Here is a 27,322-nt window from a genome sequence, read left to right as displayed (position 1 = left end):
ACCTTGAAGCTTGTGAATGGGAAACCTATTTTGTTGTGCCAAACTGGTTATAAGCAGCGCTCTCGCAAGGCACGAAAGTTGAGGGTTTTATTACACCATTTATTTTTTCACATTTGGAAGAAAGCGAAAGGCTGCCTACAATTATACTTTCCTCTTCATCTATAAGTAATATATGGAATTCAAGACAACTACACAGGCAACAAATAAGTCACTGGTCAATAATTCCTGCAGAAAACCTCACATTTTTTGAAGTTCTTTTAGCATCATTCAATTTTTACAAAGAAAAACTAGATCCACACAATTATTTTCACATTTGATGGTAGGCATGTAAATATATGGTTTTAGATGCTGCTCATTGAACTTAAACTTGTTTTATGATGTTTGGCCAGAGTCTAACTGATGCAACAAGGAAACAATTAAAAGTCTATTCAAGGCGAAAGACTAATAATCAGTAGAATTCTAGTATATCTAAATTATAATAGTTTTATTTTGACAATGTTATCTTTTATTTTCAAGTTTCTTTAGATAAGAAGTTTATTTAATTTCAAAGTCCTTCTCTATATAAAGGGGCTTAGGACAATGTTTAGAAACACTAGCATTATATGAATAAGATTATTTCTTTTGCCCTCAATTCTTCCCTGTGATTCCCTTTTCTTCTTATTATTCTTTTTCAATTTGTGTGTTCCTGCATTAATTTGGTATCAGAGCAAGTTCGTTTCCTTTGGCCACAAAATCATCCACAATCATTGACCTCGTTTCCATCTACCTTCATATACAACCACCCTTCCACCGCCCATTCAACACCAATAACCGCCATTACATACGGCAGCCTTTGAACAACACAAAACGAAAGAGGAAGAGCATTTATCGCAGCAGCAGTTTTAAGTTTTCTTTTTAGTTCTTTGTTCTTAGTTTCAAAAAAAAAAATCCAAAAAAAAAAAGAGTAGTACAATTTATTGTCGATTATTCCTCATATTGCTGGTTCATATGTCACAATTGTTGCTGTTCAACCAAAGGCACCCTATATTACTTACCCATCGCCAATTTCCCCAAGCCCAAACCTTAATCTGTCATACCAACCCACTAACCCAATTTCTCAAAATCCAGCAGCCCAATTAAACCCATATCTAAATTACCCTAGCCCAACCCATTAACCAATTATTATCTCCTTATTTCCCCGAAAAATTGAATCCAAGACTCCAAGACAATCTCACCGTCAGCCGCTCACACCGCCGCCTGCAAAGCTACAAGTTCCTGCAACTCTAACCTCGTTTCGATCGCCGGCTAACACCACTGTTGGTTTCTCCATTTTTCGCCGCTACCAAACCACTCCCCCAGTCCACCACTATCATCTATTTCCTAAACATCCATAATCACCATCACCTCGTCGCACAGGGAAGATTATCACACCACTAAAGTCATTGTTTTCCCCTCTCAAATCCATAAACTGCCTCCTGCCACTTTATGCCAACCACTTTGGCTCCAAACACTCAAACCCGCCGCTGCTCCACCACTCAAATTCGGAATCTCCGTCGCTACTGTCACGGTCAAGTCCTCCACGCGTTCGGTCACCATCATCGCCACAGAGGTACAACAATTTCATTATATTTTCATCTCCGTCATTCCATTGCCGCTCGAAGTCTTTCGCAACTGTTACTGGCTCCAGTCTGGTCACTGCTCTTGCTATCACCATCTCCGTTCCACCACTACTGCAGGACTGCTGCAGCAAGTCCTGCCGTCTTGTGAAAAGCCTGTGGCCGGTTCTTCCCTTGTGTTTTAGTAAGGATTTCCTTCTACTTTTATTGAAACTTTGCTATTATTCAAGTACTTTGCCTTTTGCGTATTGCGGCATTCGTTCCAAGTTTTAAAAAAAAAAAATTCTCAAATCAATACAAATGAATCTCAAATATTTAGAACACTCACACGAAGTATTATCTCAGCAAGTTGCCAATATTTCAACTGATTTAGCGTCTATGAAGGCTGATTTTGCTGAACTTAAAGATTTTATCATTGAGTTACGTCGAAATCCTGAAAAATGCCCCGCAGATAATTTTATCATTGAGTTAGGTCAGAACATTCATAACACTGCGCAACAGGCTCCTGTCATTCCACCTAGAGGGAAATCCCCCACGATACAGCATCCTATTCACAACATACACACCCCCAAATATCTGGAACCTGGTGTCCAATATAATACTCACCCTGAACCCCGCCCCTCACATTTTGATCGACATAGGGACCTTGCTGATGACATGTCTAGAAACATTAAAGTAGATGCTCCCGAATTTGATGGCCGTCTAGACCCCGAAGCCTTTTTAGATTGACTGGACTCCATCGAAGAATACTTCGATTGGTATCGCATGCCGGATTATCGCTTCGCTTCGCCAAAATGAAACTCACCAAATCTGCTAAACGCTATTGGCAAAACTTGACACGAAACCTCGAACATTTAGGACAACCTATCACCCTATGGGTTGAAATGAAAACAAAACTGAAAGAAAAGTATGTCCCACCATTCCATCGATCTCAGCTTCTGGAGTGTTTGCTTAACCATAGACAAAACTCCTCGATCGTGTCTGACTATAGATCTCATTTTGATGTTGCTCCATTGTTCCAGTCTTTATGAACTCGAGGATGTCACTGTTACTCAATTTCTTAATGGCCTAAGGCCCGACCTCAAACACCACGTCATCGTGCTCAGTCCCTTTTCCCTAGAGGACGCCTATCACAAAGCCCTCGAGTATGAAAGGTACTCTGGAGCACCATACACTCGAAGGGGCCTTTCGAACTTTATGGACCCTCGCCAACCCCCTCCTAACCCATCCTCCACTCCTGGTAGTATTCCAGCATCAACTCAGTCTCGCACAGTTGTCGGGTCTTCGTCATCATCACCTTCACTTTCCCAAGATATCAATAAGAATCAACATTCTTCTTTTGCTTCTTCCCGTATCGCTAACCCGTCAATCGTGTGTCATCATTGTCAGAATCGAGGTCATATAGCATCTCGATGCCCTCATCATACCCTTACTGTTAATCAAGAACCACTACTTCCAACACCGAAAATCGATGAATGTTTTACAGTCGATCCTATTGACCATTCTGATGAGGACCTCGAACAACTTGAGTGTCACGTGGAGGATGAGGCTGTTGTCTCGATCATGAGATGCATCCTCTCCACCCCTGTTGACTCTGATTCTTGGAAAAGGACATCAATATTCCACACATACATACCGTGTAACTCTCGTTCTTGCAAATTAGTAATTGACGGGGGTAGTACCATGAACGTCGTTTCCACTTCAGCGGTAACCAAATTCGACTTCAAAACCGAACTCCACTGTCGCCCTTTTAAGGTGGTATGGGTCGATAGGACTTCTTTGCCTGTCACTCATCGTTGTCTTGTATCCCTTACATTTGGCCCATACTCAGAAGACCTTTACTGTGACATTCTACCTATGGATGTTGCTCACGTCCTTTTGGGCCTGCCCTTGGCTCTACGATCATGATGTTAAGCACTTCGGGCGTGATAACACCTATGAGTTTGTCCATAATAGCAAACCCATTTGGCTTCTTCCAGCCAAACCATCTGACCCCCCAAAGAGACCACTGCCTAAAACAACACCCACTTGTGCTACAAGTACAAAGAACCGAATTCAGGTCTTGTCCCATAAGGCCTTTGAGCTTGAGGCGCACGACACCAGGTTGATGTTTGCGTTAGTTACCAAAGCATGTTCCCAACCTACTACGAAGCAAACTCTAATCGTGATATTCAACATGCCTCATTGTCACCACTCCGTTGTTAGAGGAGTTTAGCGATGTCATGCCAGATGACCTACCTGATGAACTCCCTCCCATTCGTGATATTCAACATGCAATCAACTTGGTCCCGGGATCACAATTATCAAATCGCCCTCACTATAGGATGAATCCTGCAGAACGGGTCGAGCTAAATAAACAGGTTGAGGCATTACTATCTAAAGGTTTTATTCGTCATAGCCTTAGTCCTTATGCAGTCCCCGTCCTACTTACTTCCAAAAAAGACGGATCTTGGCGTATGTGTGTCGATAGTCGTGCCATTATCAAAATTACTATAAAATATCGATTTCCCATACCACGCCTCGACGACATGCTGGATGAGTTAGCGGGATCCTTATGGTTTTCTAAAATAGATCTACGAAGTGGATATCACCAAATTAGGATTAGACCAGGGGATGAATGGAAAATAGCCTTTAAGACGCGGGATGGTTTATACGAGTGGCTAGTTATGCCTTTCGGGATGTCTAATGCGCCTAGCACTTTTATTAGGGCGATGACTCACGTCTTCCGACCTTTCATTGGAAAATTTCTCGTGGTCTATTTTGATGATATATTGATTTACAGTAAATCGCGATAGGACCACTCAGATCACCTTAGACAAGTCTTTCTTACACTTCGTTTTAACAAACTGTACGCTAACCTTAAGAAGTGTTCCTTTCTACAATCACAAGTCTTATTCTTAGGTTTCATTATCTCTACCCAGGGAATTTCGGCTGATCCAGCTAAAATCTCTGTAATTCGTGATTGGCCAGAACCTACAACTTTGACTGAGGCCCGTAGCTTTCATGGATTAGCCTCGTTCTACAGATGATTCATTCAAGGTTTTAGTTCTATCACTGCCCCTATTACCGAATGTATGAAAAAAGGGGATTTCCATTGGGCACCATCCGAAAAAAAAGCCTTCATCACAATTAAGCAAAAGTTGATTGAAGCTCTCGTTTTACGCCACCCTGATCTCTCTAAAGTATTTGAAGTGGCATGTGATGCTTCTGGTATCGGTATAGGTGGTGTATTAAGTCAAGAGGGTCACCCTATCGCCTATTTTAGCGAGAAATTAAATCAGGCACGACAGAAGTATTCTACTTATGACAAAGAATTCTATGCTGTCGTCCAAACTCTTCGTCATTGGCGTTATTATTTATTGCCTCAAGAGTTTATCCTTTACTCCTATCACCAAGCCCTCCGCTATCTCAATCCCCAACGTAATTTGAGTGATAGACACATTAAATGGGTAGAGTTTCTCCAAGAATATACATTTGTTCTCCACCATCAAGCTGAGGTCGATAACAAAGTGGCAGATGCTCTTAGCTGTATTACTAATGTACTCCAAACTATGAGTACTACGGTGGTTGGATTTGAACGTTTAAAAGATGAATATCCTAGTTGTCCCGACTTTGATCTCATTTTCCAAGACCTCGTATCTAACTCCTCTCGTAATCATGTTGCTTTGTTGCTTAAAGAGGGTTATCTTTTTAAAGGTAACAAGTTGTGTATTCCTCGCACCTCACTTCGTGAGTTCCTTATTTGGGAACTCCATGCTGGAGGTCTCGCAGGTCACTTTGGTCGTGATAAAACTGTCTCCTTAGTTGAGGATAGATTTTATTGGCCTTCCCTTAAAAATGATATGGCTCGCATTGTGTCTTAGTGTCGCACGTGTCAGTTGGGTAAGGCCCAACGTCAAAACACGGGGATGTATACTCTCCTACCTATTCCTCATATTCCTTAGCGTGAACTTAGTATGGATTTTGTCCTAGGATTGCCTAAAACTGCAAGAGGTCATGATTCCATTTTCGTTGTCGTGGATAGATTCTCCAAGATGGCCCATTTCATTCCATGTTCCAAGTCTACTGATGCATCATATATCGCTAAGTTATTCTTCAAAGAGGTTGTTCACCTACACGGACTGCCAATCACTATTGTTTCTGATAGAGATGTTAAATTTGTTAGTTACTTTTGGAAAACTCTATGGAAATTGTTTGGGACAACTCTTAAGTTCTCATCAGCATTCCACCCCCAAACAGATGGTCAAACAGAAGTAGTAAATCGTAGTTTAGGTAATTTGTTTTGTTGTTTAGTTGGGGACAAATCGGGTAATTGGGATTTGGTATTGCCTACTGCTGAATTTGCATACAATAATTCTATTAATAGGTCTACCGGTCATAGCCCATTTGAGATTGTTCAAGGTTTCTCCCCACGTCAACCACTAGACCTCGTTTCGTTACCTACTGATTTTCGTCCTGCTGCATTTGCGCAATCTTTTGCTAATCATATTCGCACCTTACATGAAGAGATTAAAAGAAAAATTGTTTTAAGCAATGACCACTATAAACTAACAGCTGATGCACATCGTAGGCATAAAGAGTTTAAGATTGACGATTTTTTTATGATAAGACTTGCACTTGAACGTTTTCCAAAACATGCTGCAAAAAAACTTTGTGCTAGATCACTTGGCCCTTTCCCTGTTATTTAAAGGCTTGGAACTAATGTTTTTCTACTTGATTTGCCAACGCACTTAAATATTAGTCCAGTTTTCAATATAGCAGATTTATATCCTTATCGAGGCACATTCGAGCCTTCGGTTTTGTCTTCTAACGTGTTCGTAGGACAAGTTTCTCAACCGCTCCCTCGAGCCCCCATTACCACATTTTCACATCAGGATATTGTTGATGAGGTGCTCGACGATGAGATCATTGCATCCCAAAATGGTGGTTTTCGTAGGTTTCTTGTGCGTTGGAAAGATCATCCGCTTACTGATGCTACGTGGATTAATGAAGAAGAATTTTGTCAATTGGATCCAAAGCTTTTGGATGCTTACTTGGACTATACCTCGCCGGAGTCGAGTTCTTTTCAGCCAGGGAGGAATGATGCAACAAGGAAACAATTAAAAGTCTATTCAAGGCGAAAGATTAATAATCAGTAGAATTCTAGTATATATAAATTATAATAGTTTTAATTTGACAATGTTATCTTTTATTTTCAAGTTTCTTTAGATAAGAAGTTTATTTAATTTCAAAGTCCTTCTCTATATAAAGGGGCTTAGGGCAATGTTTAGAAACACTGACATTATGTGAATAAGATTATTTCTTTTGCCCTTAATTCTTCCCTGTGATTCCCCTTTCTTCTTATTATTCTTTATCAATTTGTGTGTTCCTACATCACTAACTTTGTTATTATTTTGACGGTACATCACATCTTATGTAACATTTTTTAGCTAAATAGTTATTTTGTTGGAAAATCCCCTAGCGTCAGCAGTTACAGTAATATTTTTACTGATGTAAGTTTATTGCAATGGTTTGATAATAATATATAAATGACATCTTTTGTTCAGGTTTGAATATAACTAGATTATAGAAAAAGGGGAAAACAAAGAAGTTGGAATCTCATTCAATAAACTAGTATCTAACAATTGCACAACAATCAATGAGTTTAATATAATATACAAGTATTTTTTTGGTTGATATAGGTATTTAAATTCTTGATCACCAATAATCTTTGCAAGAACATAAACGATTCTTAAAATGGTGAAATCTATTTACATCCCTCGAGATGATCTCTTGGCCTGTGACTTTTGTAAATAGTTTGATAGCAGCATGGCAATCTCCACGAACCCTCAGGTTTTTTGTCACTCGAATGAGCACCTTTTGAGGCAACTTGAGAAGTTTATAGGCTAGTGCTAGCTTCTCGCTATGATATCCCAAAATATGTGCCTTCTCTTCTTCCTCCACATAGTGCATAGTAAATGCATCATCAGGATTATGTCCAACTACTCTTAATGGTCCACTTAATTTCTCCAGCAATATAATAATCGTAAAGTGCGTGGGATTAGGTGTGCTTGAACCACCAGTGAACATATGCACCACCTTTTCTACCTAAATCAGCTATAGCTAGGTGACTTGCTCACCTTTCTACATTGCATGTTTTACCTTAGTCGGGCAACATTTGACCATTTGCCTTTTGATGTGGAAATGTTTGATAGAAGGATACAAGTTCCAGCATTTTTAGGCTCCAGTCCTAGATGTTTCCTCGCTACTACTTCAGCTAAATCTAACTTTCTATGTGTCCTACATGCACCCATTACAGAATCCCAAACAATCGCGTCTGCTTCCATTAGCATAACGTTAATTAGATCCATAACCTCGCTAAAGTGACCAGCTCGCCCCAACAAATCAACCGTGCAAGCATAATGTTTTGAGGAGGGCTCTGTCGAATATTTTGATTTCATGGACTTAAAAGATCTCATTTCCCTCTTTGAGTAGTCTAGAATAACTACAGGCCGAGAGAACTCCAACAAATGTAACATCGTCTACAGCAATGCTTGAAGAATACATCTCTTGAAACAGATCTTCTCTTCCCAAACCTTGTTGTGCTTAACCTATTATCATAGAATTCCATATCACACTATCTTTATGCAGAAACCTATCAAACACTCTTTTGGCAGCAACAAAGATCACCACATTTCTTGTACATTGTGATCAAAACTGACAAAACATACACATCATCAATCATCATTGAATTTGGAATTTAACATCTGCGCATGAATCATTTTACCATGAGCAAGACTCACAAGACCAACTTAGTATGTTGATAATATTTAAAAGAGAAGTTTTAAATCTATCACAGAATCACAAAAAATATTTAATAAATCAGAATAAACAATACATTAAGAACAAACATACAAAATTATAAACATTTCAATGTCTTTTGAGTTACTGTAATTAAAATTTCACATACCAAAATCACTTCTTCAATATGAATTATTTCCCTTGCCTTCAACACTTCCGCTTGGACTCTTTCTGATCTAAATGTTATTACAAATTGAGATATGAATTGTAGTGTATTGAAAATTTTTTGGTTTTGATTCACCAAATTCTTGGATCATCAATGTAATGGTGATTTGGAAGATTGGGGATAATTGTGGCGCGAATTAGGGGCGGGCTAAGAGGAGTGTTTGGAGGCTTGATTTCAGCATTTACTATATTAACTAAGGGATTTATTATATTTTACATTTTTATTTATACTGCACATATTGCAGTACATTTGACAAAAAAAGTTAAATAATGTAAAAAATGAATTTTTTATAAATTTTATGTACCGGTTACATTTCCACTTAATTAATTACATTGCTACTAATGACCCGCTTTTGATTGATTGTGTTAATAGTTATTTCACTCATTAGTCGATACCTATGAAATATAATTCAAACAGTTTAACATTATTGTTTAGGATTTATTAAATAGCTAAACCCAACAAATTTACCAAACGAGGACTAAGTTAATTGAACTTCAATTTATTTTAAATTGAGTAACAAAATTTTAATCTAGTTTTAAATTAGGTAATTGACTTTGATTTACTTTACAATTTCACCCGTCCATCACATGATGTTTATCAAATTGCTTAATTGACTGTCATATTAATTTGGATTTTTCACGTAATCAGTGCGTGAAATGCTAATCGACCATTATACCATAACATACATTTTTTTTATTTTTTATTTTTTTTAAAGCATTTTAACTACTTATCAAAAGGCATGAATTAATCTTCATTTTCAGTGTCGCATAGTAATTATGTAGCCCCCGTTGGACCCCCATTAAATTTCATTATATTACATTCTATTTTTCTCTCCTATTTTTAACCATACAATCTTTCATAAAATAATATTACACGTAAATCGAAAAATTTTCCTTCTTTTTCAACCACTCATTTTTCAAAATAACACTATTCCACCCATTTTTATTTTCTGAAAATGGGGGCCGGACAGGGACGTAGAATATCAATTACATGCCATGTCTGTGAATGAAATAAATTTGTATGGTATGTGATTTATTTGTGAAATTGAATACTAAATTGAACTTTAGTGACCAGTTGGATAAATTTAAACTTAGTGATCTAATTGAATTTGTTTGAAAAGTTCAATGATTGCAGATGAAATTTATCCCGTGAAGGTTGACGCAATTAGAAGAAACATGCTAGTTAACAAATTTCGTTTACAAATTATGTGTTGGTAACATTTAGACCGATCATTTCAAAAACAATTTTTGAAATTAATGGTCTGAATCTTGTTAACACTTAATTTGTAAATAAACTTTGTACAACTAAGATTAACTCCAATTAGAATTTATTCCCATTCCTCCTCATTTTGGTGGGTTCTCCAATCTCCAGCTGAAAAAAATAAAAAAATCTCCCGCCAAATTCCAAATTCGGGTTTCATTTGCTATTTCAATTTGAGTACCATTCATATAAATTATTACAGAATTTTTGTCGTGAATCCAATTGACTAATTCTCCTGCTTTAATGTTCCGTCATTTCTGTTTGAATTTCATTTCAGGTTTCTGATTCCTATTCAAAAGAGCTTGAATTCTAAAATATCAAAGTATACAAGTGATTCTGAAACAATGAGTTCTGTCAACATAAAAGAGTCACCCTTTTGGACAAAATCAGCGCCGTTTCTCGACCCTTCACTATTCGAACTCTCTTATGAATGCTTGACTCCCCTAAAACAAGGTAACTACCCGATTAACTTTTTGCTTTTGGATCTTTAGTTTTAAGTTTTCACAATTCTAGGCTTTCTAGCTATGTGATTTTTTAGAAATCAATCAATTTTATTTATATTTGAGTATCCAGTTATTGTTGAAATTAACAGCTAACAAACACACTCTTTTCCTGGGAAAAAAAATCCATACAAAAGTTTTTCCTTGGAGTTTGATTAATTGAAATGCTTGAAAATTGTTGGGTAATATGATTTGGCGATGAGAGTTTTGTTGGAATTTTATTTATATATAAGATAATCTGAAAAATCAAATGGAATTTGAAATTAAAAGGATTTTGATATAAATTAAGAAGCTTAATTGATAATTAAATTTTAGATGTCCAACAATAGAGGCAATTAATTTAAAGATCTCTGTCACTGCTACTAGCGATGTTTTCTACATAGTTTGATATTCACTTTAAGTGAGGTGCAAAACACCATGTTAGAATGGAATACTCAATTCAAGTGTTATGGGAGGGAGTGTCTTAAAGTTCAAATAGAAATCGCATACTATCTGCTTTAAATATGTTCCTAATTCTTACATTAGATGTAAAATGCAGTGCACTGAACAAACAATTATTAAATAGCTCACCTATGAAGTCATTATTTTTTAACAAGAAAGAAAGCAAAGTAAATGAAGATTTTCTTCCTGCTACATCTCAGTTTCTAATTTTCTATCTTATTATTTCGCATAACATATATATTGCAGAAGCCCGAAGTTATTCCTTACTTCGTTCAATCTAAGAGAAAATTCAAAAACTTGAGGTGATGACTGCATATTGTTAGTTAAAGAGACTAATGTGGTAAGGATGAAACTATTTAAACTGAAAATGTATGTTACATTGCTTCAGTGGCCAATCAAGATTTGAACCTTAGAATACAATGGGAGCCTTTTACCAGGGGAAAAGAAGTTTAAAAACCTTTCAGGTATCCTGAAGTATTCCAGTTGTGGATTGGTAGATACCATGCAACAGTCTCCTTAATGCTGATACTAAGAAATACTTAACGATGATATAACAAACACGTGAACTCCATTAAGAATGCTATTAACATCACGATATACTCCAAGAAGGAAGTACATAGGTCAGGGTCAGGAACAGGAATATGCCAAGTGATGCAAACCAAATTCATCTCACAAACAGAATTCAATACTCATGTAGTATCTCCAAAATTGATAACTTCAAAATCTTAAGATTCTAATTCCTCAAGTATTACTAAAAATCTTCGTTTAATTATTGAAACAGAAATTCTGGATCAATAACTTAAAATTCATAAAGTCTTCAACTATATATGGAATAACTCTCATTATCTCCAATCCTCCAAAACTAAATGATAACTGCTCTTGTAACCAAACTAATTATACAAAAAATAGTGGATAGAATGTATTCACCAAACAAAACTACTTTTAGGTGACACAAGAATTTGTGTGTTTGTAAGAGAATGTAGAATGCATTGTTCATAGCATTCTTATTTTAATATTAATATTTTGACAGAATTGAGAATAGTCTTGACAGTTGCCAACATTTGATGTCATGATTCATGCCAATTCCACAATAAATTTTGATATTGCTATAATATAGTTAGCCAGAAGGAACTTTTCTGTGTCAAACACTGGTTCTCTTCATCAACACCCCACTCTGCAATTATATCCATGCATCTCTGTAATTTGACTTCGGAGCAGAACTGAATTGTAAATGGATCTGTTTTCATGCACCCTTTCCAATTTGATTGGTTATATGTTTGTCTCTGAGTGATTGTCCTAGCTTTGCATTGATTTTTAAGATTAACTATAATTTTAGGAAGAGAGGTACTTTCTTTGACCATGTAATGGTTTCAACTTTCAAGTTCATTAAAGATTTGGAATGGAAGCTGATTTATGTGGGACTGGCTGAGGATTAATCTTATGACCAAGTTTTAGAAAGTGTTCTTGTTGATCCCGTTAATGTTAGCAACTACGTTTGTTTTTCATGTATTCGATATGCATTTCACTACCACGCCCTTAGTTTCAGTATTTCTACTGAACCGTGCATGACTATTTCTCAAAATTACCCAGGCCGATCCCCCAGACCCATTAAAGATCCATGAAGAAGACATTATTGGAGCCACTGTACTACTTCTGACATGCTCATATCAGGGGCAAGAATTCCTTCGAGTACGATACTATGTCGACGACAATTATGATGATGAGCAGCTAAGAGAAGAACCTTCTCAAAAAGTTTTGATTGATAAGACCAAAGAAATATTTTGGCCTACAAGCCTCGAGCGACAATGTCCAATTACCTCTTATCCTGAAAATAATGAAAATTGGGAACAACTCCCTTCATCACCCTAGCAGATTACAGAATTCGCATGAAAAGGTACCTATTTCCTAACCCTCAGTCTGACATTCAGTCCCCATAAACTCCAGAACTGTTAGTCTAGAAACCTCGCTAGGAATGGTTGTATTGATTGGATAGGCTTGGCTACAGACTGATTAATTCATATATTATTTTTCATTAGCTCAATTTTCAAGAACATGCCTTTTCCAATACACTGATTGATAGAAATCATCTTTGAATCTCAGTTCTGTGTACAACACTGACGGTGTGCCTTATATCTCATGCTACTACATTCTCTAGCTATATATATAAATGGGCTCATCATTTCACTGTATGCTTGGTATGTACTATTCGTAAGGTGCTTTATTCAGTGCGTGTGTAGTAACGAGTAGGCATACATTATTATCTTAACTAGCAAAGTTAAATAATAAAAACGGAAAAGCAAACTAGGTACACAGATATCAGAAAGAAATTTGAATGGTTTAAACAGTAAAATATTTCAAGGTTGAATGATACATTGACGTAGCTAATGGGAAATCGAAACAAATATTTTCCCATTGAGTTTACAAGTTTTGGTTTTTCTATTCTCTAACTACACAAATCATATCAGAAAATCACAAAAGGTCATTATAATTGCTGCCTAGAACCTTGATTTTTGTATCTTCTTCATACAGCTCCCAAACCCTTGTTTATATTCTCTAACTACACAAATCATATCAGAAAATCACAAAAGGACATCATAATTGCTGCCTAGAACCTTGATTTTTGTATCTTCTTCATACGGCTTCCAAACCCTTGTTTTGGCTTGCCATTGCGACCCAGCCTGGGCTGCTGGGCAATTTCTTTTGAGTCCAAAATCTGAACCCTTCCTTTGGCTTTCTCAATTTGCTGAGTTCTTTCCTCAAATCTTCTTTTTGTGGCCTCGAATTTCAAATCATGTGAATCCATTGCTCTTTTTCCGTCTATTTCCTCAATTTTCCTTTTCTTGTTTATCTCGAACTTTGTTCCTCCGCATCTTTTTAAAACCTCGATCTTCCTTGGCTTATCTTGTCCACCCTCGTATTTTGTTTCTGTGTACCCTTTTGAAACTCGTCGATCGAGGAATTTCTGTGGATTCTCTTCCAATTTGGGGCGCACATGAATGGGTTTCACGACTTTGTCGAAACGCAATTCACCACATTCCATATCGTGTTTAAAAACAGTGGAAACTGGAAATTGGGGGCGCCCTTTAAATTCACGAACCGTGGAATCGTACAATTGGGGACGTACGTTGATGGGTTTGAGGGACGCCGTCATAACATTTTCAAATTCAGTCAGTTCAGCATGTTCATCGTCGAGTTCCCTCTCGAGAAAATCAGCAAATTCATTATCACTTTCGCCCACAGAAATCTCCCCGCCGTCATCCTTACGGACATGATCTTCACAATCATCGAGTTCCCTTTCAAGAAAACTAGCAAATTCCTTATCTCTATCGTCCACAGAAATCTTCCCGCCATCATTCTTGGAGACATGATCTTCACAATCATCAAGTTCTCTTTCAAGAAAACCAGCAAATTCCTTATCACTTTCCCCCACAGATATCTCCCCTTCGTCATCCTTACACACATGATCTTCACAATCATGATTGATGACACGTTCTTGATTATTTTTGCTTGATTTTTTCACAATCAGGCGCAAACCCTTTTTGGCTTGAGAATCAGCAGTTAAAATGGACTCAAGAATCTGCAACCTTTTTGAGACAAACTCGTTTGGTTTCTTTATAGCGGCAACAGCAATGGAAGCATTAATCAAGTCGAAAATATCGGTTTTCCGGGCATCGTCTTCGTTGTGAAAATACCGCTTCCAAAATGAACTTTCAATGTCGATTTCCAAACCCATGGTTGGAATTTGTTTTGCTTCTCAACTGCTGTATTTCTGATAATCTATTTGTGCGTGAAGGTGAAGAACAATTTTGGAGAATCCAAGGAAAGTTCCTCGTATTGTATATGGTAAGTAAACATGGGAGAGGGTTACTTACCATACATGTATGTAGATATAGCCGTTGTACCTTTGAAAGATTGACTAGGATTTGGCGCGTTTTCAATACATATGTATATTCAAATTTCACATTTGTTGTTAAGAGAAAACGAAATTGGATTAAGAGAAATTAAATATAGGAATTTATGCAAGACAAAAGAACATATTTTTGGGTAGAACTATTATAATTGAATCTAAAAGAGCAATTGCAATCTAATTTGGATAATTTATGTTATATCTATAAATTAAATGGTATGTGCATAATGAAGGGGGTCCCATGTTGACACATCAATTATTTAATTGGATTGGACCTATATAATTAAGCAATCTATATAAAACAATTGATGTATGATATTCTCTAACCCTAATCAAATCCCTCATCTCTCTTGCACTCATATTATCTCTTGCTTGGTCGTTGACTTAACTGTTGAAATGCAAATGATTGTCGAACATTTTTTTTGACCGGTGAATTTTCTCTCCTAACAACGTGTTCAAATGCGCGTGTGATGTCTACGTTGAAGGGGCATGATCGTGATTCTGTTGACGCAAAAATTGAGGTTAACAATATATATTGATATATTTTGTATTTTTGAACATTAAACGTATTTCTATTTTATATTATTAATTATAAAAAATTAAATTTAAATTTAAATCTCGAGTTTAAATTTTACTAAAAATGTAAGAATTTTTTTGTCTACTTGTTCATCTATAAGATGATCATCTATTCTTACTTGATCATCTTGAGCTATTGCATTTTATTCAAACTAGTCATAGTCAACGTGTTATACTAGAATCATATAAAGTCTAAAATTGTTATAGATGTCCATAAGAAATCAAATTTTATTTTAGATTTCAACATTTTCGTTTTCATTTATTACATTTGTGAAGTAAATTTACACGAGTATATAAGAACAAAATGATTTTTTTAAATTAAAAACATTGATAAATTGAAATAAACACAAAGTGAATATCTTTTATATCTAAAATCCGAAGTATCTATAATTGAAATATTATAGCAAATCGGGTCTAATGGTCACGTTCGAAAATGTATGTGAAAATAAGGTTACACATCAAATTTGATTGAAATAGCAAGAATACTAAGGGCCCGTTTGGTAGAGATTTTGAAAAATGATTTTTTGATCGTTAGAAGAAAAGTGGGGTTCACATGTAAGAGAAGAAGTCAAAAATTACTGATTGAATAGTAAAATAACGGTCAAAAAATCAATTTTTTGGGACAAAAAATCCCTACCAAACGGGGTCTATTATTATGATCTAAGGAGTCATTTTTACACTTACACATATTATTTATAATTCGTTTTATGATTATTGTAGAAATGGGATGACTTGCATACATATGGCTGTTTAAAGACGTAGAAATAATTTTACAATGAATTAGCAGTCTATTGCTAATTCATTTTTATGAGAATGTATGGTTAAACTTAAAAGGTAGGAAAAAATTTTGAATTTACATACAAAATATTTTTATTGTGTATATGTGTAATTAAAAATAATCATATAGCAAAAGAGTTTTAGAACGATGGGCACCAAACAGGGACTATAAATTTTTTAAAAAGGGCATCTATAACTAAAATAATCGCAGCAAGAGAAAACTAAAAGCAAATGAAAATTAGAAAATCCATGGGCTAAGCTCTCCCAAGCTGGCTCATCTAGTAGCAAGTATCCTGAGTTGATTATCACCCATTGGGAACTCATGAGCTCATACGCCTTTGCTCATTTGGGTTCTCCCCATGGGCAATCCAAGTTCATGAGAACACGAGCCATAGCTCCAACCCAAGCTTGAAATTCTCCAAACTAATAGGGTTGAATTAACTCGTAAAAAAAATATATGTGTGACTGAACTGACAACAAACTACAAAATTGTAGGGTAATTCAAGCTCCATTTAACATGAGACCCACCAATTCAATTCGTAGGTCTAGCTCCAATCAAAATTAACTCGATCCATTACCACTCATGAAAATCGAAATCGTGTAGTGAGGTTGAAGGTAGATAGTAGCATTAAACATTTTATGTGCTTCCGTGATCATGTTTCTCTAATAAAGCAAGGTATATAATGGTTTATATATAGATGACGTGTAAAAAATAAAGTGGAAAATATTTTTTATTTGGTTGAATAAATTTTGATTAAATCATACTTTACCACATTATGTATACATAAATCATTATGGCCCCGTTTGATTGCACGAAATTTTCCATGGAACTTGGAATTCGAATTCCAACTTCCACTTTTGGCCTGTTTGATTGACAAAATTTTCCAGGGAATTGATTTTCCATGAATTTCTAGGTACAACACCTTAAAGCGTGATTTCCCATCTTTTTTTTTCCTAGGGGATAGGTGGTTTTTGGTTTTCCACCTTTTTTTTTAATTTTTTTTTTGCTTTTTTTATTTTTTTTTAATTGTTGGCAATGGGAACAAATTTTAGGAATAATTGTAAAAGAGGATATCCCTGAAATTGACAATTTTCACGTAAAACAAAGTCAAACGAACATCAAAAAATACTTTTACTTCAACATTTTCCACGTGAAAAATTTATACAATCAAACACAATAATTTACAATTTTCATGAAAACAATTTCTAGGTAATTCAATTCCTTGGAATTCATTTTCTTTCCATGTAATTTTCCTACTTGTAATCAAACGCACCCTATATAAATAATTATGTACATGTTGCACAACTTAATAATTTTCTAGCTTATTTTTTAATACTTGTATACGCCCAAAAAAATTTATAACCATATAATTCAAATTTGGAAATATATCACATTGTTTTGGTTTTACTTATGCAATCAAGAGGAAAAATTCGAAAAAAATAGGACGCAGTCAACAAATTCAACACGTGTCAGATATTAGTCTTCCTGATTATACGATGCCGTTTGATTTGCAGCTGCTAAACGAAAATTAATCCCACACAGCATATTCTTTAAAGTAAATCCCAGTGTTTACACGCCCTCTCTCTCTCTCTCTCTCTCTAATATACCCATTTCACAAACCCTAGGTGTCTCTTTCTCATCTCTCTACTTTCTCTCTCGACAAATCAGGACTCTGCAATGGCTTCTCGGAGGCTGTTAGCCTCAATTCTCCGTTCCTCCGCCTCGCGTAATCGTCTCTCGAGTTCCATATTATCCGCCCCGAAGCCCAGGCCTCGCGCCTCCCCCGCAGGTCACTTCCTCCACCGCGTTGCTCAGTATGCCACCTCTGCCGCTGCCCAATCAGCTCCATCGGCGCCATCTAACGTTACGAGTGGTGGACCCAGTGGGAAGATCACCGATGAGTTCACTGGTAAAGGCGCGATCGGGAAAGTATGCCAAGTCATTGGTGCTGTTGTTGACGTGAGGTTCGACGAAGGACTGCCGCCGATCCTGACGGCTTTGGAGGTTTTGGATAACCAGATCAGGTTGGTTCTGGAAGTGGCCCAGCACTTGGGCGAGAATGTGGTTCGATGTATTGCTATGGATGGTACTGAAGGTCTTGTTCGAGGGCAGCGCGTGCTCAACACCGGCTCCCCCATCACCGTGAGTAATCATTGCATATTTATTTTATCCTTTTGGAAAAACATTGTACCTTTTCTACTATGTTTGTTTTGGTGATGGACCGTGTTTTTTAAAGCATGTTTTTATATTTAGTTGTGTTTGATTGTACTTTTTTGTACACGGGATCAGGTTTTTCCATGGTTTGTGTGAGATACGAGGATTAAATCTAGATTTTGACATGAATTTGATTTTGGGGGTCGTTTGACGCTGAGATCTGTAGGTGCTTCTGAGTGAATGTATGGAGTATGGACTGCATTGAAAATTCGTTTATTATTTGTTCTTTTAAATATTTTTGGAGTTTGGGCTTTAGACCCATTAAGATATATCTAAGATGGGTTTATTAGTCATCATGGCTTTAAGTTGGTCTTAAGGATATACTGTATGGAGTTTTTACTATTTGTTAACATAGATGTATTGACATAATGGAAGTCTTTAGAATATGATTGTGTACTGCTCTTTTCACAAGCCTGATGATTCGAGCTTATGATATGGCCCTTGACTGAAGCAGTGATCTTTTTCCCTGACTTTTTTGTGTAGTTTTACATTATAGTCAAACAAGAATAGCATTTACTGTGTAAAAGCAACTCATAACTGGCTCAAGCATTTTTAAATTGTTATTGTTGAGATGATACAGTAATTTTGATTGTGCTTCCAAAGACGGTTGTTTGGGTTCGAGGTTTAGATATTGACGAGCCTTTGTTTCATATGACTGAATTGTTTAAATTGAAATGTACCTGTTGGTTTTTCAATAACTTATCTGTTTTTATGGTCCAATTAACTAGGTGACTTAATGTTGTATGCCTCATCTATGGTTGACCTTCTGGCTGTACACCAAATCTTTGCATCTAGTGATGAATTTGATTTCTTGAGTTATTAATCTGTTTATACTTATGTTATAACTTATGTTGCATGGGAGTTTTTATTCTGTGATTAATGTTAATTTTGTATCTCCCATTTTGATGATAGGTGCCTGTTGGTCGAGCCACTCTGGGCCGTATCATGAATGTCATCGGAGAGCCTATCGACGAGAAAGGCAACATTAGTAAGTGACCTCACTCTTGAAAGATAGGAAATATTTTTGTTGACTAAGGAAAGGTTGTGTCTTTACTAGTAAATCGGCACTGCTGCAGAAACTGATCACTATTTACCAATTCATCGCGAGGCTCCTGCATTTGTGGAGCAAGCAACCGAACAACAAATTCTCGTCACTGGTATCAAGGTATTTACCATAAATCCAACTGATTGTCATTCACTTTCAGCTGCTTCTCACATGCATTCAAGTTTATCTGGTTTTATTATAGCAAGTTAACACTGTTGCATGTTATCCCAGGTCGTTGACCTTCTTGCTCCATACCAAAGAGGAGGGAAGATTGGGCTGTTTGGTGGTGCTGGGGTGGGAAAGACCGTACTTATCATGGAACTGATTAACAACGTTGCAAAAGCTCATGGTTAGTTTTTTGTTCTGTACATTTTATTTTTTGAGCTCTGATGTGGCTTAAAAGCTCTGATTCTTAAATGTTGTTTGTTTTCCTTGTCAGGTGGTTTCTCTGTCTTTGCTGGTGTAGGAGAACGTACTCGAGAGGGTAATGACTTGTATAGAGAAATGATTGAGAGTGGTGTCATTAAGCTTGGTGATAAGCAGGTTTGTATGTATTAATTTTTGTCATTGTTCTATTTATTTTATCCTGTTTTTGTGGCTTCCTTATACTTCATCAACTAATTTACCAGGCCGATAGTAAATGTGCTCTAGTTTATGGTCAAATGAATGAGCCCCCAGGTGCCCGTGCTCGTGTTGGACTTACTGGATTGACTGTGGCTGAACACTTCCGAGATGCTGAAGGGCAAGATGTGCTTCTCTTTATTGACAACATTTTCCGCTTTACCCAGGTAGGGATGATTTCTACGATCATTCTTGAGCAGGTACTCGTGTTTTAATCACTTCTTATTAAATACTCTATGTCCTTGAAAAATTGCAGGCTAACTCTGAAGTGTCTGCTTTGCTTGGGCGTATACCATCTGCTGTTGGTTATCAACCTACATTGGCTACAGATCTTGGAGGCCTTCAAGAACGTATCACTACAACTAAGAAAGGTTCCATTACATCCGTCCAAGCGATTTATGTGCCTGCTGATGACTTGACAGATCCAGCTCCTGCAACCACCTTTGCTCACTTGGATGCTACAACTGTGTTGTCAAGACAGGTATCTAGACTTTCTTGAAATTTGCTTAAAAGATGCATCTTTTTCACCCTATAAGTTTTGGCTGTTTCAATTGTTATTTTGACTAGATTTCTGAGCTCGGCATCTATCCTGCTGTCGATCCACTTGATTCAACGTCTCGTATGCTTTCCCCTCACATCTTGGGAGAAGAACATTATAACACAGCCCGTGGTGTTCAAAAAGTTCTTCAGAACTACAAGAATCTTCAAGATATTATTGCCATTCTTGGAATGGATGAGCTCAGTGAAGATGACAAATTGACTGTTGCACGTGCTAGGAAAATTCAACGGTTCTTGAGCCAGCCTTTCCATGTTGCAGAAGTTTTCACGGGTGCCCCTGGCAAATATGTTGAGTTGAAGGAGAGCATTAACAGCTTTCAGGTATTAAAAGTTTATCTGCAGCATATGTTCTTTCCTGTTCTATATTTTTTGTTATCCTTATATTATCATCTGGCTCCAAAGGTATCAACGTGATATTATTAGTTAAGTAAATGTACTACATATTATGCAAGCAGAAAAAGGATATGGTGGAATGACCTTCTTACACTATCTTATACCGATCTAGATGTTCTGAAATGAAATGTTGCTCCTATTTTTCTAGAATAACACGTCCGTTGTTTTGAGATAGTTGATTTAATCCCTTAGGAAGGATTTTAGAAATTATTCCATCCAATTTTCACCACCTTTATTTATTGTGAAATTTTGTCATCAATTGTGATGCTGATTCTTTTGTTAATTGTGTTAAACAGGGAGTCTTGGATGGAAAATACGATGACCTTGCAGAGCAGTCATTTTACATGGTTGGAGGAATAGAAGAGGTCATTGCCAAGGCAGAGAAGATTGCCAAGGAATCCGCTGCCTAGATAGATAAAAAATTTCATGAATTCATCATGTTACGGATATTTGCAAATAATTTAATTTTTGGCCATGCCAATATCTTGAGTTTTAATTTTTGTTTCCAAAATTTCTGTTTGAGTTTTACGTCAACAACGGGATTGTGATACGGAGTGGAGTTGAGAGCCTCCCTGATAATCCCTTGTGAAATAAGAAGTGGGTTAAGACGACAAACTTGTATATCCTTTTTTTCCCTCGAATTCATATCATATTGGATTTTTCTATAATCCATTTTAACTTGTTCCTAGTTTTCATTCTGCACAATTTTTGTTGAGAACAAATTTTTGGAACCACTGTGCATCGCAAGTGGCTGTGACTGGACGAGACTGATGCTGTGCGCTGTGCCTGTGTTACCGTGAGAGGGGTTTGTCTAATCTTTTAAGAATTCTTTAATACTATGCTTAATTTCTAATCTCTAATAATTCTACCAAAATGAGAATAACTAAACAATGGTCCCGCTTCATGAAATGCAACTATGGAAACATCTGGAATATAACCATTTGTTACTTTGTCCACGTGTCCGTCAAACATTTGCTGTAGCTTGGAGTGAGTTGGTAGTTACAGTTAATTAGTTTCTTGATGTAATTTATCTTCTATTTATACATAACTGAATGTAATGTACAGATGGAAGATTTTGGAGTAATATAATTCATTTTTCTCTTTTCTCCATTCAATTTTCCAATATGGTATCAGAGCACTAATTGCTTCTATTGCCAACATTTTCTTTGAAATTTAACTGTCTTGGTTGATTCAATTGTTTCAATTTCTTTCTTTGGTTGATATGGCATCAACAACCAATGCAACCAATAATTCACTATCATCAGTGAATAATTCCGGTAATGATGATGCATCTAGTCCCTACTACATTTATCACTCAGACAATCCAGGGCTTGTACTTGTGTCACAACCTCTCAATGGTGATAACTATGCTTCATAGAGCAGAGCTATGGTGATTGCCCTATTCGTGAAGAACAAACTCGGATTTATAGATGGGTCATTGGCGAAACTTGAAGACAATGACGAATAACTCAATAATTGGGTCCGCAACAATAATATGGTCATCTCATGGATACTCAATTCAGTATCGAAAGAGGCGGCAAGTGTTATCTACTCCGAATCAGTACATGATATGTGGATTGATCTGAAGGAAAGATTTCGACAGAGAAACGGACCTCGAATTTTCCAGCTAAGGCATGAACTGATGAATCTCAATCAAGGCCAAATGTCGGTTGGTGTGTATTTCACCAAATTGAAGACACTGTGGGAAGAACTAAGCAATTACAGACCAATATGCTCATGTGGAAAGTGTGTCCGTGGTGGATCCAAGAAGCTCTCTGAACATTATCAGATGGAATATGTCATGTTGTCTTTAATGGGGCTGAATGAAACTTATGCTCAAGTTTGGGGGCAGCTGCTACTGATGGATCCCATACCTTTCATCAATAAAGTTTTCTCACTTGTTTCTCAGGAGGAACACCAAAGGAGTGTCAACACCAGTACCAGTAATCCTGCCACTGAAGACTCTATAGCGTTCTACACCAAAACCGATCCTAAAAAGCGTGGTTCAAGACAAATGCACAACAAATTTCAAAGGAAGGAAAGACCCATGTGTACATATTGTGGAATAGTAGGACATTCAGTGGATAAATGTTATAAATTACACGGCTATCCTCCAGGTTATAAGATGAAGCAAAAATTCAATGATCAAGTGGGAAACCAATCAAGACAAGTTGTTGTGAATCAAGTAGCATCTAAATCCAATTCAGAACAACTACAGAATATTGTAGGAGACTTCATGCAGTTCTTAAACCAAACTCAATATCAACAACTATTGAGTAGGTTGCGCAATCATGTGGCCTCGCCTAAGACTAATTCAGTGACTGATGAAAACTGCAATCAAGTATCAGACACATGCTGTTCCATTGCACTTGACACATGGTTAAAGTCACCTAAGCACTGGATATTGGATTCTGGGGCAACAAGTCATATCTGCTTCAGTAAATTAGCCTTCCATACTATGAAACCAGTTAAAAATGCTCATGTCACTTTGCTAAATCATAAGCGAATCTCTGTTAAGTTCATTGGGACTGTAAAGTTTAGCCATGACCTGTTACTTGAAGATGTGTTGTAAGTACCAACATTTAAATTCAATATAATGTCCATTAGTTCATTGACCAGGGACGCTCACATTGATGTTAGATTCTCCACTAATACTTGTGTTATCCAAGATATGCTCCACCAGAAGATGATTGGCATGGCTAAGCAAGTTGCCGGTCTATGCATATTAAGTGCATCATCTTCCTCACAAGTCAATGAAGGGAATCTTTCTTGTAATGATGTTTATGTTTCTTTTTCATCAGCTGTAAATAAAGTGAATGCACATACTTGGCATCACAGGTTAGGACATTTGTCATTCCAGAAAGTAGCACTGTTAAAAGATCAATTGCATTTGACTAGTGATAAGGAAAGTAACTACAATTCAGCTCCATGTACTATCTATCCATTGGCAAAACAAAGAAGATTCTCCTTCATGTCAAACACTCACTCGTCCGTCAATGCTTTTGACTTGATACATTGTGATACATGGGGTCCTTACCATGTACCATCTCATTCTGGAAATAAGTATTTTCTTACCTTGGTAGATAATTGTACGCGTTTTACTTGGGTTTACCTCATGAAACATAAATCGAAGGCTTGTCACATCATTCCCAGATTTTTTAAGTTGATTGAAACTCAATTTGAAACAACTATAAAGAAATTCAGATCAGATAACACCCTAGAATTGAAGTTTACTGAGTTCTTTCACTCTAAAGGAGTCATCCATCAATTTTCTTGTGTCGAAAGGCTTGAGCAAAAGTCAGTAGTTGAGCGTAAACACCAACATTTGCTCAATGTGGCTAGATCTTTATTTTTCCAAGCAAATATTCTTATTCAATTTTGGAGTGACTGTATCTTAATTGCAACCTTTCTCACCGTCCCCCATTTTGTAAAATCAAAGTCCTTTTTCCCTATTATATAGATCTCCTACTGATTACCATCAATTTAGAGTGTTTGGTAGTCTATGTTTTGCATCCACTCTTCTTTCTAGTCGAACAAAATTTCATCATCGAGCAAAAGCCTGTATATTTGTAGGATATCCTCGTGGCATCAAGGGATATAAAGTGTATGACATCTTGTCCGAAAATTTCTTCATTTCTAGAGATGTGGTCTTCCATGAATGCATCTTTCCCTTTCAATCTATCTTTCATTCTCCTGACATGATCGATCCCTTTCCTGACCTTGTGTTGCCGATTCCTAATTCTGATATTGTTTCTACTTATACACGAATGCATATGCCAGAATCTATTAATCATGATGAACAAATTAATGCTACAAGCAACAAAGATGAGATACAAAATGTCTCATATCCCACTCCTAGTTGTCCTTGCTCACAAAATGCTTCTAGAAAATCATCTCGAATCAGTAGGCCTCCATCATATCTTAGAGATTTTCATTGCAATCTTCTAACCAACAACACACAATCCCTTGCCCCTTCACCTTACTCTTTATCAAAATACCTCTCCTATAAGGCCTTTTCTCCTAATCATCGTCATTTTCTCCTAAATATCTCATCCAACTATGAACCTGAATATTACCACCAGGCAGTTAAATATGATCATTGGCGGGTTGCAATGTTAGTTGAACTAAAAGCAATGGAAATGATAAATACCTGGTCTGTCACACCACCACCTGATGGAAAACACACAATTGGTTGCAGATGGATTTATAAAATCAAATATAAATCTGATGGGAGCATAGATAGGTACAAAGCACGCTTAGTTGCCAAGGGATATATCCAGCAAGAGGGTCTGGACTTAGACTTTTTCCCAATTGCCAAACTCACTACAGTCAAGGTTCTTTTAGCTATTGTAGCCATAAAGAATTGGTGCATCACTTAACTTGATGTTAACAACGCTTTTCTCAATGGAGACTTATTTGAGGAAATCTATATGGACTAACCGTTGGGCTATATGAACTTTGCTGGTTCCAGAATTTAGCAGGAGAATATGGTTTGTAAACTTCACAAATCCATTTATGGTCTTAAACAGGTATTGAGGTAGTGGCTCTCTAAATTTTCCAATGCTCTTATTGCTCATGGATTCACACAGTCCAAATCAGATTATTCACTTTTCACCAAAGGTTCTGGTAACACCTTCATTGCTCTCTTGGTCTATGTAGATGACATCCTCATCACTGGATGTAATCAGCTGGAAATCACTTCCTTTAAAAGTCTCTTACATTCTCAATTCAAATTAAAAGATCTTGGCAATCTGAAGTATTTTCTTGGGCTGGAAATTACACGTTCTAAAAAGGGTATTTTTTTTATCACAAAAAAATATGCTCTACAGTTGCTTGAGGACTCTGGATTTTTAGCATGTAAACCAGCTATGTTACTTATGGATCCAAAATTAAAACTCAGTTCTTTGGAAGGTGATCTTGTTCTTGATACTTCTATGTATCGCAAATTGATCGGTCGTCTTCTCTACCTCACTATATCTAGGCCAGATATCACCTATGCTGTCCACAAGTTAAGCCAATTTGTGTCTTGGCCCAGGAAGCCTCATCTGGATGTAGCTCATCACCTTTTACAGTACATCAAGGCAAGTCCTGGTCAAGGAATTTCGTTCTCAGCCCATTCTTCCTTTCAACTGCGCGCATTTGCTGATACGGACTGGGGCGCTTGTCTTGATACGAGGAAGTCTATCACTGGTTTTTGCATATTCCTTGGTGATTATATGATTTCTTGGAAAGCCAAGAAGTAGACTAAAGTTTCTAAGTCCTCAGCCGAAGCTGAGCATCGTGCTTTAGCCTCGGCCACTAGTGAATTGGTTTGGATTTCTCAATTACTTGTTGATTTTCAGATTACCAAAAAGGATCCTACTGTCATGTTCTGTGATAATCTTGCAGCAATTCACATTGCCTCAAATCCCATTTTTCATGAGCGAACTAAACACATTGAGATATATTGTCATTTTGTGCGGGATAAGGTGGCAAATTGTTCTATCAAATTATTATCGGTTTGTTCCAATCATCAGTTGGCTAATATTTTTACAAAAGCCTTGCCTGCTTCTTCATTGTTTTCACTCTTGTCCGAGATGACTGTGGTCAATCCCCACATTCCATCTTGATGAGGAGTAACAGAATCAAGACACGCAAAAAATGCAACTATGGAAACAGCTGGAATATAATCAACTATATGCTACTTTGTCCACCTGTCCATCAAACATTTGTTGTAGCTTGGAGTTAGTTAGTTGGTAGTTACAGTTAGTTAGTTTCTTGATGTAATTCAACTTCTATATATACATAACTGAATGTAATGCACAGCGGAAGATTCTGGAGTAATAGAATTCATTTTTTTTCCTTTTCTCCATTCAATTTTCCAATAAATGCTACGTGGAAGGTTATAGCAGGCAATGTAACTCACAACGCATTTTAACACTTGTCACCGAATGAAAACTCATCTTCCGCGTACCCTTTGTGGTGGCGCTTTCTAGTCCGGTAATCCTTCTCTATGACCAACTCAAACTAATAAAAAACCCTCCAAAATGTCTGTTATTACACATTCGCCAGTTCCAACCTCACCACACCAAATCATTCTTACCCCCACCGATGACCCTCTCCAAACTCAAACCTCTCTGCTAACACCTTTGCCGCCGTTGCCTCACTGTATCCGCCGCTGCCATACGCCAAGACACCACTCTCTGGACCCTTACCCAGTTGTTAGAAGTCTTCCCAGCTCCTTAATCCATAACTTTTTTGCCACATCTTCTTCAGGAAGTAATAAAAGAGGATAAAATAGTTGTGTTATGTTCTTATCGAAAAAAAAGGAGTACGGTGCATACGTTTGTAATCTTGAGTTGAAGAGGGTAACATAAGAGAATTCTGGTAGGTCTGTGAATTTAGAGGTTGCATTGTTGTATTATTGGAATTGCCTCACGTGTTCATTC

The 27,322-nt window shown here is 36.9% G+C and overlaps 2 protein-coding genes and 2 pseudogenes across 2 annotated transcripts; 3 read left to right on the top strand and 1 right to left on the bottom strand.

The window, feature by feature from the left end:
• Positions 1-7,182: 7,182 nt before the first annotated feature.
• LOC111382081 lies at positions 7,183-9,598 on the bottom strand (annotated as a pseudogene).
• LOC111382080 lies at positions 9,597-12,665 on the top strand (annotated as a pseudogene).
• Positions 12,666-17,635: 4,970 nt separating this feature from the next.
• On the top strand, positions 17,636-21,582 carry LOC111382077 (ATP synthase subunit beta, mitochondrial-like). The gene is made up of 9 exons (XM_023005947.1): positions 17,636-18,205; positions 19,190-19,265; positions 19,354-19,442; positions 19,554-19,671; positions 19,762-19,865; positions 19,952-20,110; positions 20,200-20,424; positions 20,511-20,822; positions 21,191-21,582. Exons 1-9 carry the CDS (start codon positions 17,741-17,743, stop codon positions 21,302-21,304), a joined length of 1,662 nt encoding a protein of 553 aa, XP_022861715.1. The 5' UTR covers positions 17,636-17,740; the 3' UTR covers positions 21,305-21,582.
• A 3,799-nt stretch (positions 21,583-25,381) lies between these two features.
• LOC111382079 (uncharacterized mitochondrial protein AtMg00810-like) lies at positions 25,382-26,137 on the top strand. Its single transcript, XM_023005950.1, has 2 exons — positions 25,382-25,423; positions 25,484-26,137. The coding sequence occupies exons 1-2, from the start codon at positions 25,382-25,384 to the stop codon at positions 26,135-26,137; spliced, it is 696 nt and encodes a 231-aa protein (XP_022861718.1).
• Positions 26,138-27,322: the final 1,185 nt, after the last annotated feature.

The sequence above is a fragment of the Olea europaea genome, unplaced genomic scaffold (assembly GCF_002742605.1).
Source record: "Olea europaea var. sylvestris unplaced genomic scaffold, O_europaea_v1 scaffold2430, whole genome shotgun sequence".
In the NCBI taxonomy this organism is placed as follows: domain Eukaryota; kingdom Viridiplantae; phylum Streptophyta; class Magnoliopsida; order Lamiales; family Oleaceae; genus Olea; species Olea europaea.
The sequence above is the reverse complement of the archived record's forward strand: the minus strand, read 5'-3'. Positions and strand labels throughout refer to the sequence as shown.

Bases quoted from the DNA above. Each gene is read 5' to 3' on its own strand.
- LOC111382077 (XM_023005947.1), top strand. From the start codon at position 17,741: ATGGCTTCTCGGAGGCTGTTAGCCTCAATTCTCCGTTCCTCCGCCTCG. The intron at 19,672-19,761 runs GTTAGTTTTTTG...TTTCCTTGTCAG, and splicing joins CAACGTTGCAAAAGCTCATG to GTGGTTTCTCTGTCTTTGCT. The intron at 20,823-21,190 runs GTATTAAAAGTT...TGTGTTAAACAG, and splicing joins AGAGCATTAACAGCTTTCAG to GGAGTCTTGGATGGAAAATA.
- LOC111382079 (XM_023005950.1), top strand. From the start codon at position 25,382: ATGGTTTGTAAACTTCACAAATCCATTTATGGTCTTAAACAG. The intron at 25,424-25,483 runs GTATTGAGGTAG...GGATTCACACAG, and splicing joins CCATTTATGGTCTTAAACAG to TCCAAATCAGATTATTCACT.